The sequence below is a fragment of the Bufo gargarizans genome, chromosome 3, assembly GCF_014858855.1.
Source record: "Bufo gargarizans isolate SCDJY-AF-19 chromosome 3, ASM1485885v1, whole genome shotgun sequence".
Taxonomy (NCBI): Eukaryota; Metazoa; Chordata; class Amphibia; order Anura; family Bufonidae; genus Bufo; species Bufo gargarizans.
The window spans coordinates 127097932-127112808 of record NC_058082.1 but is presented as its reverse complement, the minus strand read 5'-3'; the positions used below and the strand labels follow the sequence as shown (position 1 = coordinate 127112808).

The window sequence follows — 14877 nt, the reverse complement described above, 5'->3', positions numbered from 1 at the left end:
TGGGACCCAAAACAGATCAATAGTTTATCAATATAGAAAGTAAGTAGTTCATCAATGGTAAATAAATACATCGCAGACAATTATGGTTTATATCCAAAAAAAGGCCGCGCAGCTCAAACTCCTTCCATAGGGATGTTGATAATTAGGGTACGTTGATAGTATTTTTAGGTGCAATCGATCACTGGATTTCAAATTTTAGGTTCCTTTCACATTCAGATTTTTCATCTCCTGGGTGTTAAATAAGAGAACTGAACATAGTGAGGTACCGCAACTCTTCAATAGACAAATGTGTTTTATTGTACTCACATTAAAACAGATCCGTACATATAAAAGTATAAAATATTGCTTAAATATCGCGTGCCCGTCCCGGGTTTGGCTTTCACTTGCTTTGTCATGGGCTGCTCTGAATTCAATTGTCTAACCCACCCTTTTATACTCAGGTGCACGCTAATTAAATAGGCCATTTATACAATCCCAAAAGTGAAACTCCAAAACTCTTTACTATAAAATCGGCAACAAAAACATAACATCCATAAATATAATCCCCAATCAGCACATATTCTAATAAAATGACATTTCACAAGTAAAACATATTTCTCCTATCTCACAGCTTTCATGAGCAATACAAATAAAAAACGCATTCCTCTTCTCTAACGGTATTCACATACAGAAACGCACATAATTCTCAACCATGTTAATATAGCCACACCTTTTTTGGAATATACTATCACCCCTTCAGGCATGTCTTGATATCAAATTCTATTTTTAACCCATCAGGTTGCAATGTACGATAAATCTATTCTACCTCTTTTCTGGTAATTTTTACAGTCGGATCCTCCCCTCTCCATTTCATCTCGACCTTCTTCAAACCCACAAACTTTAGTCCTCCTGGGTTTTTAGGGTCCATTCACACGTCCGCAATTCGAACACGATCTGCACCTGAAAAAACCCTCAGTGGTTGTCCTTTTTCTTATTGTTGTTAGATGTTTTTACCGTAGGTGCTATTTTTAAACCCAAATTATTTGCACGTGTGTATACTATTTTTGGGTTTGATGGTATTAGTGGTCCTATAGTTTTATCCTTCTGCAGAAAAGACCAGTGTCTTGCAATGATGGTCTCGTTTTTTATACTGAGTGTTAAATCGAGACCATCATTGCAAGACACTGGTCTTTTCTGCAGAAGGATAAAACTATGGGACCATATAATACCAGCAAACCCAAAAATAGTATACACACGTGCAAATAATTTGGGTTTAAAAATAGCACCTAAGGTAAAAACATCTAACAACAATATGAAAAAGGACAACCACTGGCTGTGCTTTGAGGGTTTCTTCAGGTGCAGATCGTGTTCGAATTGTAAAATAACGATTTTCCCTAGAAAGACGACGAAAGCCTCTTCGACTAGCAATAGCTATTCATATGAAATTAAAACTTTTTGGACCTGCAATAGTAAGAATGTCATTTACTTGCTAATGTGTCCCTGTAGAAAACAGTATGTTGGTCGTACTAAGAGATGCCTAAAGAAGAGGATCTCAGAGCATGTAGCAAACATACGTAAAGGCTATGAGAATCATACTGTCTCAAAACATTTTAAGTTATGCCACAATAAAGACCCAACAGGTCTTATCTACACAGCTCTGACAACTGTGACACCAGAGTGGAGAGGTGGTGGTCTAATAAAAAAGATGTCAAGAATGGAATCTAAGTTTATATTTGACTTCGGTTCCCTAGTTCCAAATGGGTTAAATGCAGTTTGGGAATTTTTTGGCTTCCTGTGACCCCTTGACTTCTGACCTCCCCCTTTACGAATAAATCTTGTTCATATGTCAAGTATGGTATTTTAGGATATAATTATTATTAGTGAATTGATGCCGATGTGGACTAATAAGGATATTTAATGCTATAGAAATTGCTAGGTTTTATTATGTAATTAGTTTTTTTAGCCTCTTTTTAAATTCATTTTAAAATAAATTTTACATTGAATGTTATTTAATTTGTATTTAAACAGCAATGGCACAAAAAATGCAACTTCTAAAAAACCGCATTGTAAAAAAACCGCATAGAAACCGCATAAGGACTATACTGGGAAATCCGGGTTTTCCATGTCTCCCTGGGATGATGAGATTCCTGTCCGGACTTTGATTCTCACCATGATCTTACATAAAAGGATATGGGGAAACACTTCAAGGTTACCACTAAGGAAGGGGTCATCTAAGTAACCCCAAAACGCGTATGGTCTATACCTTGTACCGGCATGCTGGGACAGTAGCTCCCCTGGATTTTGGAACCAAACGGCTGTGATTAAGACCGACGAACACCGGAGCCTCGTGAGCAGATATCCAGGTGACGTTGTGTCCACAGCGAATCTTTTAGGTCCGGATAAGGATAAGAATACACCGGCCAGGTAAAACTGACACAGTTGTATGAATAGGTGGGACGCCACCTATATACATTATTGCACTGTGTCCTTGTGATTATTTACAAAGGACTGGCAACACTTATCCATGCCCCGCTGATAAAGAGTGGCACATAAGACTTATTATTCCATCTGAGGCATATGCGATTTCATGATTATTTTGAAATAATAATATCCACTTCAAACAGGAATTGCGGTTTCTCAGATTCAAATAAGAATTGCGTTTTTTTCACATTTACACAATATAATTGTGGTTCATGCTGTTTACATCTCGGTTGAGACATTGCTGCTATCAATATGCTGTTGAATTTATGTGAATTTACGTGATTTTATTGTAATAATATATTTTATTGTTATATTGTATCGATATATTTTATTGTTATATTTACTGCTATCGTGGGAGTTAATCCCTTATTAAATAGTCCTCTCACTTACTCCATATTTGAGTGCCTGGTTTTACTGGGTTTTTTCGCAATTTTCTTCTGTGACTGGGTGGGTCACATAAACCAAGAGCACCTTTAATCCAGATTACCCAGCTGTAGTGATCCACAGACTTCTTGTTTTGGCCTGTTTTTCAATTGAGTTGTACAGTTTATAGGTCACATTAAAGGTGGAAAAAGTTCAGAAATTATTGATCTTTGTCTCATTTTTTTACAGCATAGAAACCTGATATTTTGACAGTGGGGTGTAGACTTTTTATATTCACTGTAAGTGGTTAAAATGATGGTTACAATGTCCCTCAAGGGTTAAGTTAATCATCCCACAAAAGGACTTCCACTTTAGTTCAATGGATTTAAGTCAATCCACAAATAATATCCCTTCATATTCATATAATCAATATAATAAATTAACTATAGTGGACACGACTTTAAATGGTAGATGTCACTTACACTGCTCCCAATGTTAGTAGGGGTCAGTAGAATTTTTACTTGCCGCCGTTTTGTGGTGTCCCACGTGTCCGGCTGGGTACATAGACATTTTTTACCTTTCTCCTGAAGAGTAAAGGATAGGTAGAATCTTTTCCTCCGACTGCGCCGCTCCTCACTATTCACATCGGGCGTCCCACGTGGTTCGATAGTTCAAAGTTTAGATTGTCACGTGTGCCGGCACTGAGCTTGCAGTCCTGCCTTCAATAGGATATCGGGAGGAAAGTTGTAGATTTTCACAGCGGCACTTGTATATACTGTACATTTGCCAAAGTTTTGTCTCTATTGAGTATCCATGGCTATTAAATGGGAGTAATCCACATTTGCAGGTATATGGGCACCAAACGCATTTCAGAGTGTAACCTTACTCCTTCCTCAGTGACATCAATCCACTGAACACGTGGGACGCCGACCAGGCACTCTAAACCACACGAAAGTAAGCACAAGAAAATAGTACTCACGATCAGAAGGAGGACACGAAGGTAAGACACACCGGTGCCGTGTATCACGTGGGGCGCCACAACCGACACCCGACTCCGCTCCTCAACAGTGAGTAACAAACTGTTATATTGCGCAACTGTGTGATGCACTAGTACGGAGGATTGATCACTTATTACTCAGTATTGGCATATAGAAAGACATTTGAATAAGATCCAGTCAGCAGTCTCAAATGAGTCTGGATAAATAATGAAGGAGTCGTATAAATGTGAATAAGAAGCATGCAAAGAAAATGAACTGATACTATTAACAGACTTACAATTCTGTGATAGAGTCAGATATATGGGGATACAACCTATCGCCTTACTCAACACCGGTATCAAGACTGAAATATAAGTTTGTAGCAATTTCATGACCAACTAGTGCTGTAACATGATTGGGATAACAGCCGACTGTATTAGGATTAAAGGGAACCTGACACCTGGATTTTTGGTATAGAATTGAGGACATGGGCTGCTAGATTTCCGCTAGCACATCCGCAATATACAGTCCCCATAGCTTTCTGTGCTTTTTTGTGTCAAAAAAAAGATTTTATAGATATGTACTGTAAATTAACCTTAGATGAGTCCTGTCTCCTCCATGCTTGAGAGATGTGTCCAGCGTTCTCTGACTCTGAGCCCAGCCACGCCCACTGTGAAGGAGCCCAGCACCACCCCGCATCCTCCAAATCTCCTCCTTGCTCCCCGATGTCACAAAGCTAGAGCGCTGTAATCTCGCGATGCGCGAGCTAGCGCATGCACACGGAAGGAACACTATGCCGACACTGCGCATGCACATCGCGAGATTACGGCACTCGAGCTTTGTGACGGGCTACTTCACAGTGGGCATGGCTGGGCTCCGGAAACATTAGTAGTCTCATTTACATATATTTAAAAAATCATTTATTTTACACAATAAAAGCATACAGAGAGCTATGGGGACTGGATATTGCGGATGTGTTAGCGATGATCTAGCAGCCCATGTCCTCAGCTCTATACCCAAAATCCAGATGGCAGGTTCCCTTTAAGTGAATACATAACATATATTCGCTGATCCCTTCAGGACAACATATCTGGTTTATAACTTGTATAGTGTGGAACATTACATTTGAATGTACTGGATGACAGCATTTATTTTGCAGTGGCACATCTCTGGCAGGGTTTTTGTCACAATGGATTTGTGTGGTGCGGACGTATTGACACGTGTAACATCCAAGAGTATGTCACTAAACTCTGTCTCCCTGCTACAACATGTCAAGTGTATATGTATTACCATCTTGTGTAGTCAAACTATGCATTTTCATCATTATATGTATTTTCCAGGCCTGTGTGATATATTATGCTGTCATTTCCCTATCCGCCAGCAGGTGGCAGCAATATGTAGCAGACCATAGCTAGGTTAGTATATCTAGTCTGGAATAGTCTATTCCAGTCTAGTCTCCCCTGTGTGAGCAGAAGTGGGATGTTCCCATGTCCTGTCTCATGAGGAGGAGAAGGAAGTTAGTTAGTGTACCAGCCACCCCTGTTGGGGTAGGTTGTGTTAGTAGGAGCTCCCAGTTACAGGGATCCCAACCTAGGATCCAGCCTTGGCTGAGGCCAAGGATCCATCTTCCCAGCCTGAGTCATCTATCTCAGCTGGTGCCAAGCAAGCAACAACCTCCAGAACTTCAGATCTCCAGGACGACCTCATTCCCTGCGAGCAGTGCTGTGATTACTAATCCAGAGTCCAGGAGAAGGCAAATTCCTCCTCAGCTAGTCAGGCCCACGTCAAGCAGAAGACAGACAGTTCAGAAGATAAATACCTGTCCAGATTCTTTAGGCATATGATCAGAAGCAGAATAGATATAAATTCCTGCCACATATTGCCAATACCTGTCTGGGACCCAAAAGACTATTGCTGTAACTCGTATGGATATCTGTTGCCATTAAGTAAAGACAAGTTGGATTATATCTCCCGTTTGGATCTCAATTATTCCACCAATACTCCTACTGACCACACTCAATTTTATTGCAAGTGAGCCAGGATCCAGGAGTCCAGCCGTACCAAGGTAGGAGACACCATTGACACTACCATATCTGCTATACTGAGACATTATCCCCCTCTGGCATTTCTCGCCTGATACGTGAGTTATAACATCTTAAAGGGCCCTGTACAGTACCTGCACAAGCTGCAATTGGCATCGCAAACTACTTATAGACTTTCATACACATATCCTGACCCACTGTATTATACTAGTGTCCTGCTCATTGCACACACTCCACAGGTGTGAGTCTACCCCAGGTGGACATATTTCACTGTTGAGTGTAATTCCCATTTTACTTTTCCTGAGTAATATATTTATTTTGTGATTTTATCATATTTTTAACAATATATATAGTTGATGAGGTTTTATTAATAAATGGTAAATTCAGAGTGATTCCAGACGTCGAGTGCCTATCATTTGGAGCATATCATTTTTAATGCATGGTGAGTCATAGCGATTAGTGCACCAATTCCATATCAGTGAACAGGGGAGACTGTTTGATGTTTGCACCAGCAATAATTATTATCTTCCCTATATAGCAAACAGCAAAACTGAAAAAAGCGTCAAAATGGCCGATTCAATGTTTTTGGTCGCTTTATTTTCTATAAAACAATTTAATAAAAAGTGATCAAAAAGTCATACACACCCCAGAATGGTATAAATGAAAAGTTCAGATTGCTCCGCAAAAAATGAGCCCCCCATATGAAGCATATGTAAGTGGAGCGCAGTTTGTAGTGAGGCTCTGCACCCTTCACCCCTCACAAACAGCACTACAAGTGGAGGCATCGTGTCCTAGTCACATTCTAGGACTGTTTGCTTGCGGCCATTTGAAATAATTCTGAGAGAACTCCTTTAAGGACACTTCTTAGGAGTAAGGGACATAGTAAAAGGTCTGAAATTGCATTATTATACTAGTAAATTGGTTTACATATTAGGACACTTTCTTTTGTTTCCTTTCCTTACTTACCCAGTATCATAGGGGGCAGATGTATAGGTCCAGGCCTTTTAGATTCCTTGAAGCGCTCATATTCCTCTTCTTCTTTTCTTGCCACTTAAAGACAATAATAAAGTTTTTCTCGTGTTGTTAACTTGGCTTTTTTTATAACACTGATCCACTGACAAATGTCACTGTGAAATCATTACAGAAGTAGCATAGTTCGTAATCTAACACAGATGCGCTCTGTAATTGTATATTTATTTGAGAACCATAAACTGAGTCAAGATTACTATGCAAATGATTAATTTCAATTATTGTATTTTAATTTTCCATCTGCTTACTAAAAGAACAGCTGCAGACTGACTCTATTGTGTGTCATATATGCGCCCTTGCCCTTCCTCGTTGTTAACGTAAAAGCTCACCAGTAATGTTAATGTTTTCATGTTACATGCCAGAAAAAGTACAGAAGCAATAGGCATATTGTATACGGTATGTGATGTTTTTACTGCTGTATCTGCCCTATGTATTTTGCAAAATGTATTGTTTGTCATCATAAATTATGAATCATAAGGCCCCTTTTAGGGCTCTTGCACACGACCGTATGGCTTTTTCAGTATTTTGCAGTCCGCAAAAAATTGATCTGCAAAAAATACGCATGACGTCCGTGTGCATTCTGTTTTTTGCGGAACGGAACAGCTGGCCCCTGATAGAACAGTACTATCCTTGTCCATTATGCGGACAATAATAGGACATGTTTCATCTTTGAACGGAACGGAAAAACGGAAATACGTAAATGGAAGGCATACAGAGTACCTTCCTTTTTTTGCAGGTCCATTGAAATGGATGGTTCAGTATACGGTCCGTATACGGAACGCAAAAAAAGGAACGTAAACGAAAAAAAAAGAGTTTGTGTGCAAGTGGCCTTAGGCCCCTTTCACACGAGCGTTGCAGATTGGGGCCGGATGCGTTCAGGGAAAATGGTGCGATTTTGACACTAAAACAAGTAAGTTTTCACTGTGATTGCGTTCCATGTTTGCGTTTATTCCGCGCGAGTGCAAAACATTGCAATGCGTTTTGCACGTGTGTGAGAAAAATCGGCAGGCTTGGTACCCAGACCCGAACCCGGACTTCTTCACAGAAGTTCAGGTTTGGGTTCAGTTTTCTGTAAATTTTATTATTTTCCCCTATAACATGGTTATAAGGGAAAATAATAGCATTCTTAATACAGAATGCATAGTACAATAGGGCTGGAGGGGTTAAAAAAAAATAATAATTTTAACTCACCTTAATCCACTTGACCGAGTAGCCCGGCTTCTCTTCTGTCTTCTTCTTTGCTGTGCACAGGAAAAGGACCTGTGGTGACTTCACTGGGGTCATCACATGGTCCGTCACATGATCCATCACCATGGTGATGGATCATGTGACGGACCATGTGATGAGCGCAGTGACATCATCAATGGTCCTATTCCTCAAAGAAAAAGACAGAAAAGATGCCGGCTGCGCAAATAAGTGGATGTGGTGAGTTAAATTATTATTATTTTTTTAACCCCTCCAGCCCTATTGTAGTATGCATTCTGTATTCAGAATGCTATTATTTTCCCTTATAACCATGTTATAAGGGGAAACAATACAATCTACACAACCTTGAACCCAAACCTGAACTTCTGTGAAGAAGTTCGGGTCTGGGTACCACATTCAGTTTTTTATCACGTGCGTGCAAAACGCATTGCATCCGCTCGATAAAAACTGAACAACGGAACGCAATCGCAGTCAAAACTGACTGCAATTGGGTACCTACTCGTGCGGGTTTGCCGCAACGCATCCGGACCTTATCCGGACACGCTCGTGTGAAAGAGGCCTAAGGGTAGTAAAAGGGACCAGGGCCATGTTCATATGTGCCCGCATTGCTAAGAAAAATGCAATTTTTAATAAATGAAAATGAAGCTCTAAGTGCAATAGGGGCATTGCCGTTACACCCTGCAAAAAATAAGCTCTCATACAGCTCTGTACGCATAACTACAAAAAAGTTATAGGGTTCAGAATTTTTTTTTCAAGGTTTTTAATTTTTCGCAGTATTAAAATGCAAGAAAAACTATACATGTGTGATATTGTTTTCATTGTACTGACCTGGAGAATGAAGGTAAAAGAGCAATTTTACTTCATAGAAGATTTTTTTCCAATTCCACCCCAATTGCACATTTTTTCCTGCTTCCCACTAAATTGTATGCAACTGTAAATGGTGCCATTAGAAAATATTACTTGTCCCACAAATAATAAGCCCTCAAAAGGCTATGTGAACGGAAAAATTTAAAAATGTTATGACTTTGGGAATGGGTGAAAAACGAAAATGCAAAAACAGAAAGCAGACTGGTCCTCTAAGGGTTAAGCAACTTGTAAAATTAGATACATTTGGTGCAAATTACTGTAAGGCATACTGAAGAGAAATTGGCTTCAAAAATTCTTCTCATGATAAATTCCCCACTAGGATCCGTTACAATGCTATGCTGAAGCTTTTCAGGTTATATGGAGTCTTGCACAATAATAAACAGTTGTGATGAAGCAATTTGGAGTTTGTCTTATTTTATAACATTTAAGATTTGTACATTGTAAGAGTGGCATAATGCAATCATAGCGGTTCAAGAACAGGTTTCACAGTTTGACCATCTGACTAGGCCCTAGGAGATGAAACTTACTGTTTTTACTCTGAAATGTCATAGTAATGAACAACCTCCTAAATGTTCTCTATAGGATGCTAGTGAGCTTATTTCCAACTCTTTGAATTATTTAAATTCATATTTGAACATTTTTCATGAAAAAAAAAAGTTTTCACTAGAAATGTAAAATATCACATTGGTACAATTAAAGGGATAATTACACAAAATGTTTTTTTTTTCCCATTGGAATAATTTTTTTAATGATGATTCTGTGTTTAGACATTGCTGTTACCTACTATCTTATGCTGGTGGATGCACATGGTCAGTAGCTCTGTCCCACCTGCTGAGGCCTCCTGTATATAGACAGCAGAGTAAGGCCTCTTTCACACAGGCGTCATATTTTTGGCCCGGATAAGAGGCGTGTGCGTTGCGGGAAAATGCGCAATTTTTCTGTGCGAGTGCAAAACATTGTCATGCGTTGCACTCGCGTGAGAAAAATCGCGCATGTTTGATACCCAAACCCGAACTTCTTCACAGAAGTTCGGGCTTGGGATTGATGTTCTGAAGATTGTATTATTTTCCCTTATAACTAGTGATGAGCGAACTTCTGTTTTAAGTTCGGCGTCTAAAGTTCGGCTTCCGGTTAGCGGAGAATCCCGATATGGTTCCCGATATGGATTCCGACTTCCGTTGTGGTCCGTGGTAGCAGAATCAATAATCGGCCATTATTGATTCCGCTACCACGGACCACAACGGAAGTCGGGAACCATATCGGGATTCTCCGCTAACCGGAAGCCGAACTTTAGACGCCGAACTTAAAACAGAAGTTCGCTCATCACTACTTATAACATGGTTATAAGGGAAAATAATAGCATTCTGAATACAGAATGCATAGTAAAACAGCGCTAGAGGGGTTAAAAAAATAAACAAGTTAACTCACCTTATCCTCTTGATCGCGAAGCCGGCATCTCCTTGTGTCTCCTCTGCGCTGAACAGGACCTGGGGACTGGGGTGAGCATTAAATAGAGGTTAAGGACCTTTGATGACGTCACTCCGGTCATCACATGGTACGTCACATGATCTTTTACCATGGTGATGCCGGCTTCGCGATCAAGTGGACTAAGGTAAGTTAAATTATTATATATTTTTTTTAACCCCTCTAGCGCTGTTTTACTATGCATTCTATATTCAGAATGCTATTATTTTCCCTTATAACCATGTTATAAGGGAAAATAATAATGCTCGGGTCTCCAGCCCGATCGTCTCGTAGCAACCGTGCGTGAAAATCGCACCGCATCCGTACTTGCTTGCGGATGCGATGCGATTTTCACGCTTCCCATTCACTTCTATGGGGCCTGCGTCGCGTGAAAATCGGACAATATAGAGCATGCTGCGATTTTCACTCAACGCACAAGTGATGCGTGAAAATCACCGCTCATGTGCACAGCCCCATAGAAATGAATGGGTCAGGATTCAGTGCGGGTGCGGGTGCAATACGTTCACCGCACGCATCGCACCCGCACGGAAAACTCGCCCGTGTGAAAGGGGCCTAAGGCCCCCTTCACACGGGTGTCGCGGGTGAGGGCCGGATGCGATGCAGGTGCGTTCAGGAAAAATTGTGCGACTAGGCATGCAATTTCAGTCAGTTTTGACTGCAATTGCGTTCCGTTGTTCAGCTTTTTCTGCGCGAGTGCAATGCGTTTTGCACGCGCGTGAGAAAAAACTGAATGTGGACCCAAACCCGAACCCGGACTTCTTCACTGAAGTTCGGGTTTGGGTTTGGTGTTCTGTAGATTTTATTATTTTCCATTATAACATGGTTATAAGGGAAAATAATACAGTGAATAGACTTTAATGGGGTCCGGGGTTGCTTATCCCTATCATCTTCGAGCAACCATTCGTGAAGATCACACTGCATCCACACTTGCTTGCGGATGCTTGTGATTTTCACACAGCCCCATTCATTTCTATGGGGCCTGCATTGCGTGAAAAATGCAGAATATAAACATGCTGCGATTTTCATGCGACGCACAAGTGACGCGTGAAAATCACCGCTCATCTGAACAGCACCATTGAAGTGAATGGAATTCTCGGCCGTGTGAAAGGGACCTAATTCCTGCTATTGTAAGGACCAGCCAATACAAATCAGTGCTTCAGAAGCAGTTTCTTTACAGGGGGCACCATGATATGTAAGTGACAGCGACATGTAGGCAAAGGATCATTTTTTAACAAGTGGTTCCACATTCCAGATTCTGCAAAGCTCTCCACAGTACTGCACCCCTACATCTTCTCCTTTATCTCTGTCCACCTCCCATCCCATGCTCTTCCTTCTGGCAATGATTTAGGACAAACATCGGCCAAAATCAAAACCTATCACTCCTGTCTTCAAGATTGCTCTTAAGCTGCAGTTCCGAGCAATAAGGTTAATTCCCAACACCCACAGTTTTAGGTGCTCCCTAAAGAAACATCCCCTAATCCTTCTAATCTAACTGTTCTTTATTCAGGGCAATTTCCCAGGGCCCCCATCCCTAAATGGGGCCCCCTGCTGAGCTGCCCAGACAGATGTGTGCAGCATACGGGTAGGTTACCCGACACTGCTAGATGGTAATGTGTATTTCCCTTTAAGCTAGTCAGGCCTGCTTCAGGCAATCCTTGTCATCGCCAGCAGAGGGAGCCCCCAGTTCAGTATAAATAGGCTAGGGCCTAGCCCAGGAGAGAGAGAAGTTTCTAGACTCAGTGTTGAGAGGTTCAGAGCTCAGTCAGCAGTGCTGAGACTGCATCTCTGGTGTGTAGGGTCCTACTCACCCAGCTTTCCAGGTCAGTGATACCTGAAGAACTCCAAAGGCAGAGCCAACCGTCAGGAGGGAAGAAGACCTCTACCAAGTATTTGCTCAAGGGTTATTACCAAGAATTAGGTGTCTGGACCTTGAGAGTATTACTGCAAGTAGAGTTAGAGGAAAGCCCGGATCCTAGGAGGCCTGTCTCGAAGTTAACCTTGTTGTAAGTGAAAGCTTGAACCTCCACTGTTAACTGCATGAAAAGGGTGAAATAACTCTGGAACTGTATTAACTGGCTGTTTACCCTATTACGTATCCATGCAGTAAAGTTGACCTGTTGTATGAATACCAGAGTTACTCCATTATTTCACCTATCATTAAACGGCGTGCCACCGTTTAATTGGCACTGGCGTCACAACATTCATCACCTGCCTGTTCCAATGCTGACCCGTTTGAAGACGACAGTGAGTCCCAGGTTAGTGGGTTATCCTGCACTACAAAGCCCAGCATACCTAAAGCTACACTACTGACCCCCTGGGACACTGCATGTGTCAGAGAGCTGGTGGCCGCACCTGAGAGGAGCACAGACAGCACAGCAAGGAGCGCTGGTCCCTGGTCTCCCGCCCACTGTAGCCCGCAGGGTCCTTATGCTGTAGTGAGGAGCTGGGTGCTGCATCCATAGCACCGCCTCCACAGCAGTCAGGCCTTGGCCCCGCCCCCTTCCTCTCTCTCACCAGAGGCCCTCCACTGTGAATGAAGTAGCCTCCTCTAGCCTGCTCCCGAGGTGTACTGGTGAGTTCAGAATGTCACCCTCTAATGACCTGACATATTTGCTGCCGCCCCTCTCTCTTCTTTGTGCTGCAATAAATTACAAGGGCTGCTTGTTAGCTGATGTGCCCTGCAGTGGCCAGCACTGCAGCAAGGGACACGCCTCCTACAAAAAATCTGTCAGAGGGAGCGCAGACACCGGAGCCTATAACGGGCGAACGGAGCGGCGCCCAGGCATACTAGTAAGTGCAGGGGGACCCCTGGGCGCCGCTCTGCCCACTGATCTAGTTAGTTTTTAGTTTATGCTGTAGTGAAAGGTCCTCTTTAACAGGGTTAAGACTCATGCAGACATCCGTGGAACACGGTCCATGAGATACTGGACTGGCATCCTGCTTAGTGCAGGAGCGCACAGCGTCATTGGTTGCTATGATGCCGTGCGCTTTGTGCCGCCGCCACAGTACAGTATTACACTCGTATAGATCAGGATGCCAGTCCGGTATCTCACGGACCGTGTTCCACGGACATCTGCATGAGTCTTAACCCTGTTAAATAATCAGAAAACACCTGAAAATAGTCACTGTTACCAGTGCTCTGCATATAGAGACAGCGGGGACATGTAGATAATTTGTTCTCTGCGTTCAAAGTAAAAATATAAATATCAAATAGAAAGAAATCTGAAAAAAAATAAAAAAATGCAAGTAAAAAAAATTAATAAAAAAATATGGATTTCTTCAGGTCTCCTGGGCAAACTTGCTAAGGGAAGCACACTTAGGGCTCATGCACACAAACGTGTCCCAGCCGTTCCGTGCTTTGGGGACCATAGTTTGAAGTCCCCACGGGCACCATCAACTTGAATGGGTCCGTGATCTGTCCACACTGTAAAAAAAATAGAACATATTTTTTTTGCGGTGTAGAGACACAGAAAGAAACCCAATGGAAGTACTCCACAGTGCTTCTGTGGGGTTCCGTGCCTCCGTTCCACACTGCTCCTCCTGGATTGCAGACCCATTCAAGTGATTGGGTCCGCATCCGTGATATGGTGAGCACACGGTCAGTGCCCATATACTGCAAACGAGCAACGGCCGTCTGCATGAGCCCTTAGGCTGAGTTCACACTTCAGTTATTTACATCAGTTATAGCGAGCCAAAGCCAGGTGTGGGTCAAAAACACAGAACAGGAAGAAAATACTTCCATTATACCTTATCTCTGAAGGCTTTACTACTGGTTTGGGCTCACAATAACTGATGGAAATAACTGATCAAATAACTAAAGTGTGAACTGGGCCTTACCTGCTTTCTGACACTGGCTCTCGGCTCTGGTGCTCTCGGGCCTTTGCTCAGGTCCCTGGATGTCATCATCCATTTTGACGCTGCCTGCAACCAATAGTGGGCCACGGCGGTGACTTCTCCCCTTGCTACTACAGATATCGTCTGGTGACAGGCTCATGCAGCTTTATTCCTACTCTGCTATTTTGTAAAGACAGCTGGACCATTGTACAAAACAAGATCTTTTTACCTTACGTGTCACCCCATCTCCTCGTAGATTGTAAGCTCTTGTGAGCAGGGCCATCTCTCCTCTTTTATTGTTCGCTTGTTTGTTGCTATGTAATATATGATTTTGCTTGTACAGTACCTGAACACTCTAATTGTAAAGCCTGTGGAATATGTTGGTGCTATATAAATAAAGATTATTATAAATGAATATGTTTTATGTTTTGTATGATCTAACTGTGAAATGTAATATTTTATCTGGGAAAGTTGTTAAATGACGTCCCATTTGTGGTCACGACCACCACTGGAACCATTTGTGCTTGTCTGCTTTTTACTATTCATGACCTATCCTGAGGAAAGGTTGTCAATATCAGATCAGCGGGGGTCCACCAAATAGGACACCGTACAAA

The 14877-nt window shown here is 42.0% G+C and overlaps 1 protein-coding gene across 2 annotated transcripts in view; it reads right to left on the bottom strand.

The window, feature by feature from the left end:
- Positions 1–14877, bottom strand: part of EPSTI1 (epithelial stromal interaction 1) — a 166621-nt gene that overhangs the window by 124707 nt on the left and 27037 nt on the right. For both annotated transcript variants that reach the window (XM_044285068.1, XM_044285069.1), the window contains exon 3: positions 6809–6892. In XM_044285068.1, coding sequence (XP_044141003.1) covers positions 6809–6892 — 84 coding nt within the window. The remainder of the gene's footprint in view (positions 1–6808; positions 6893–14877) is intronic.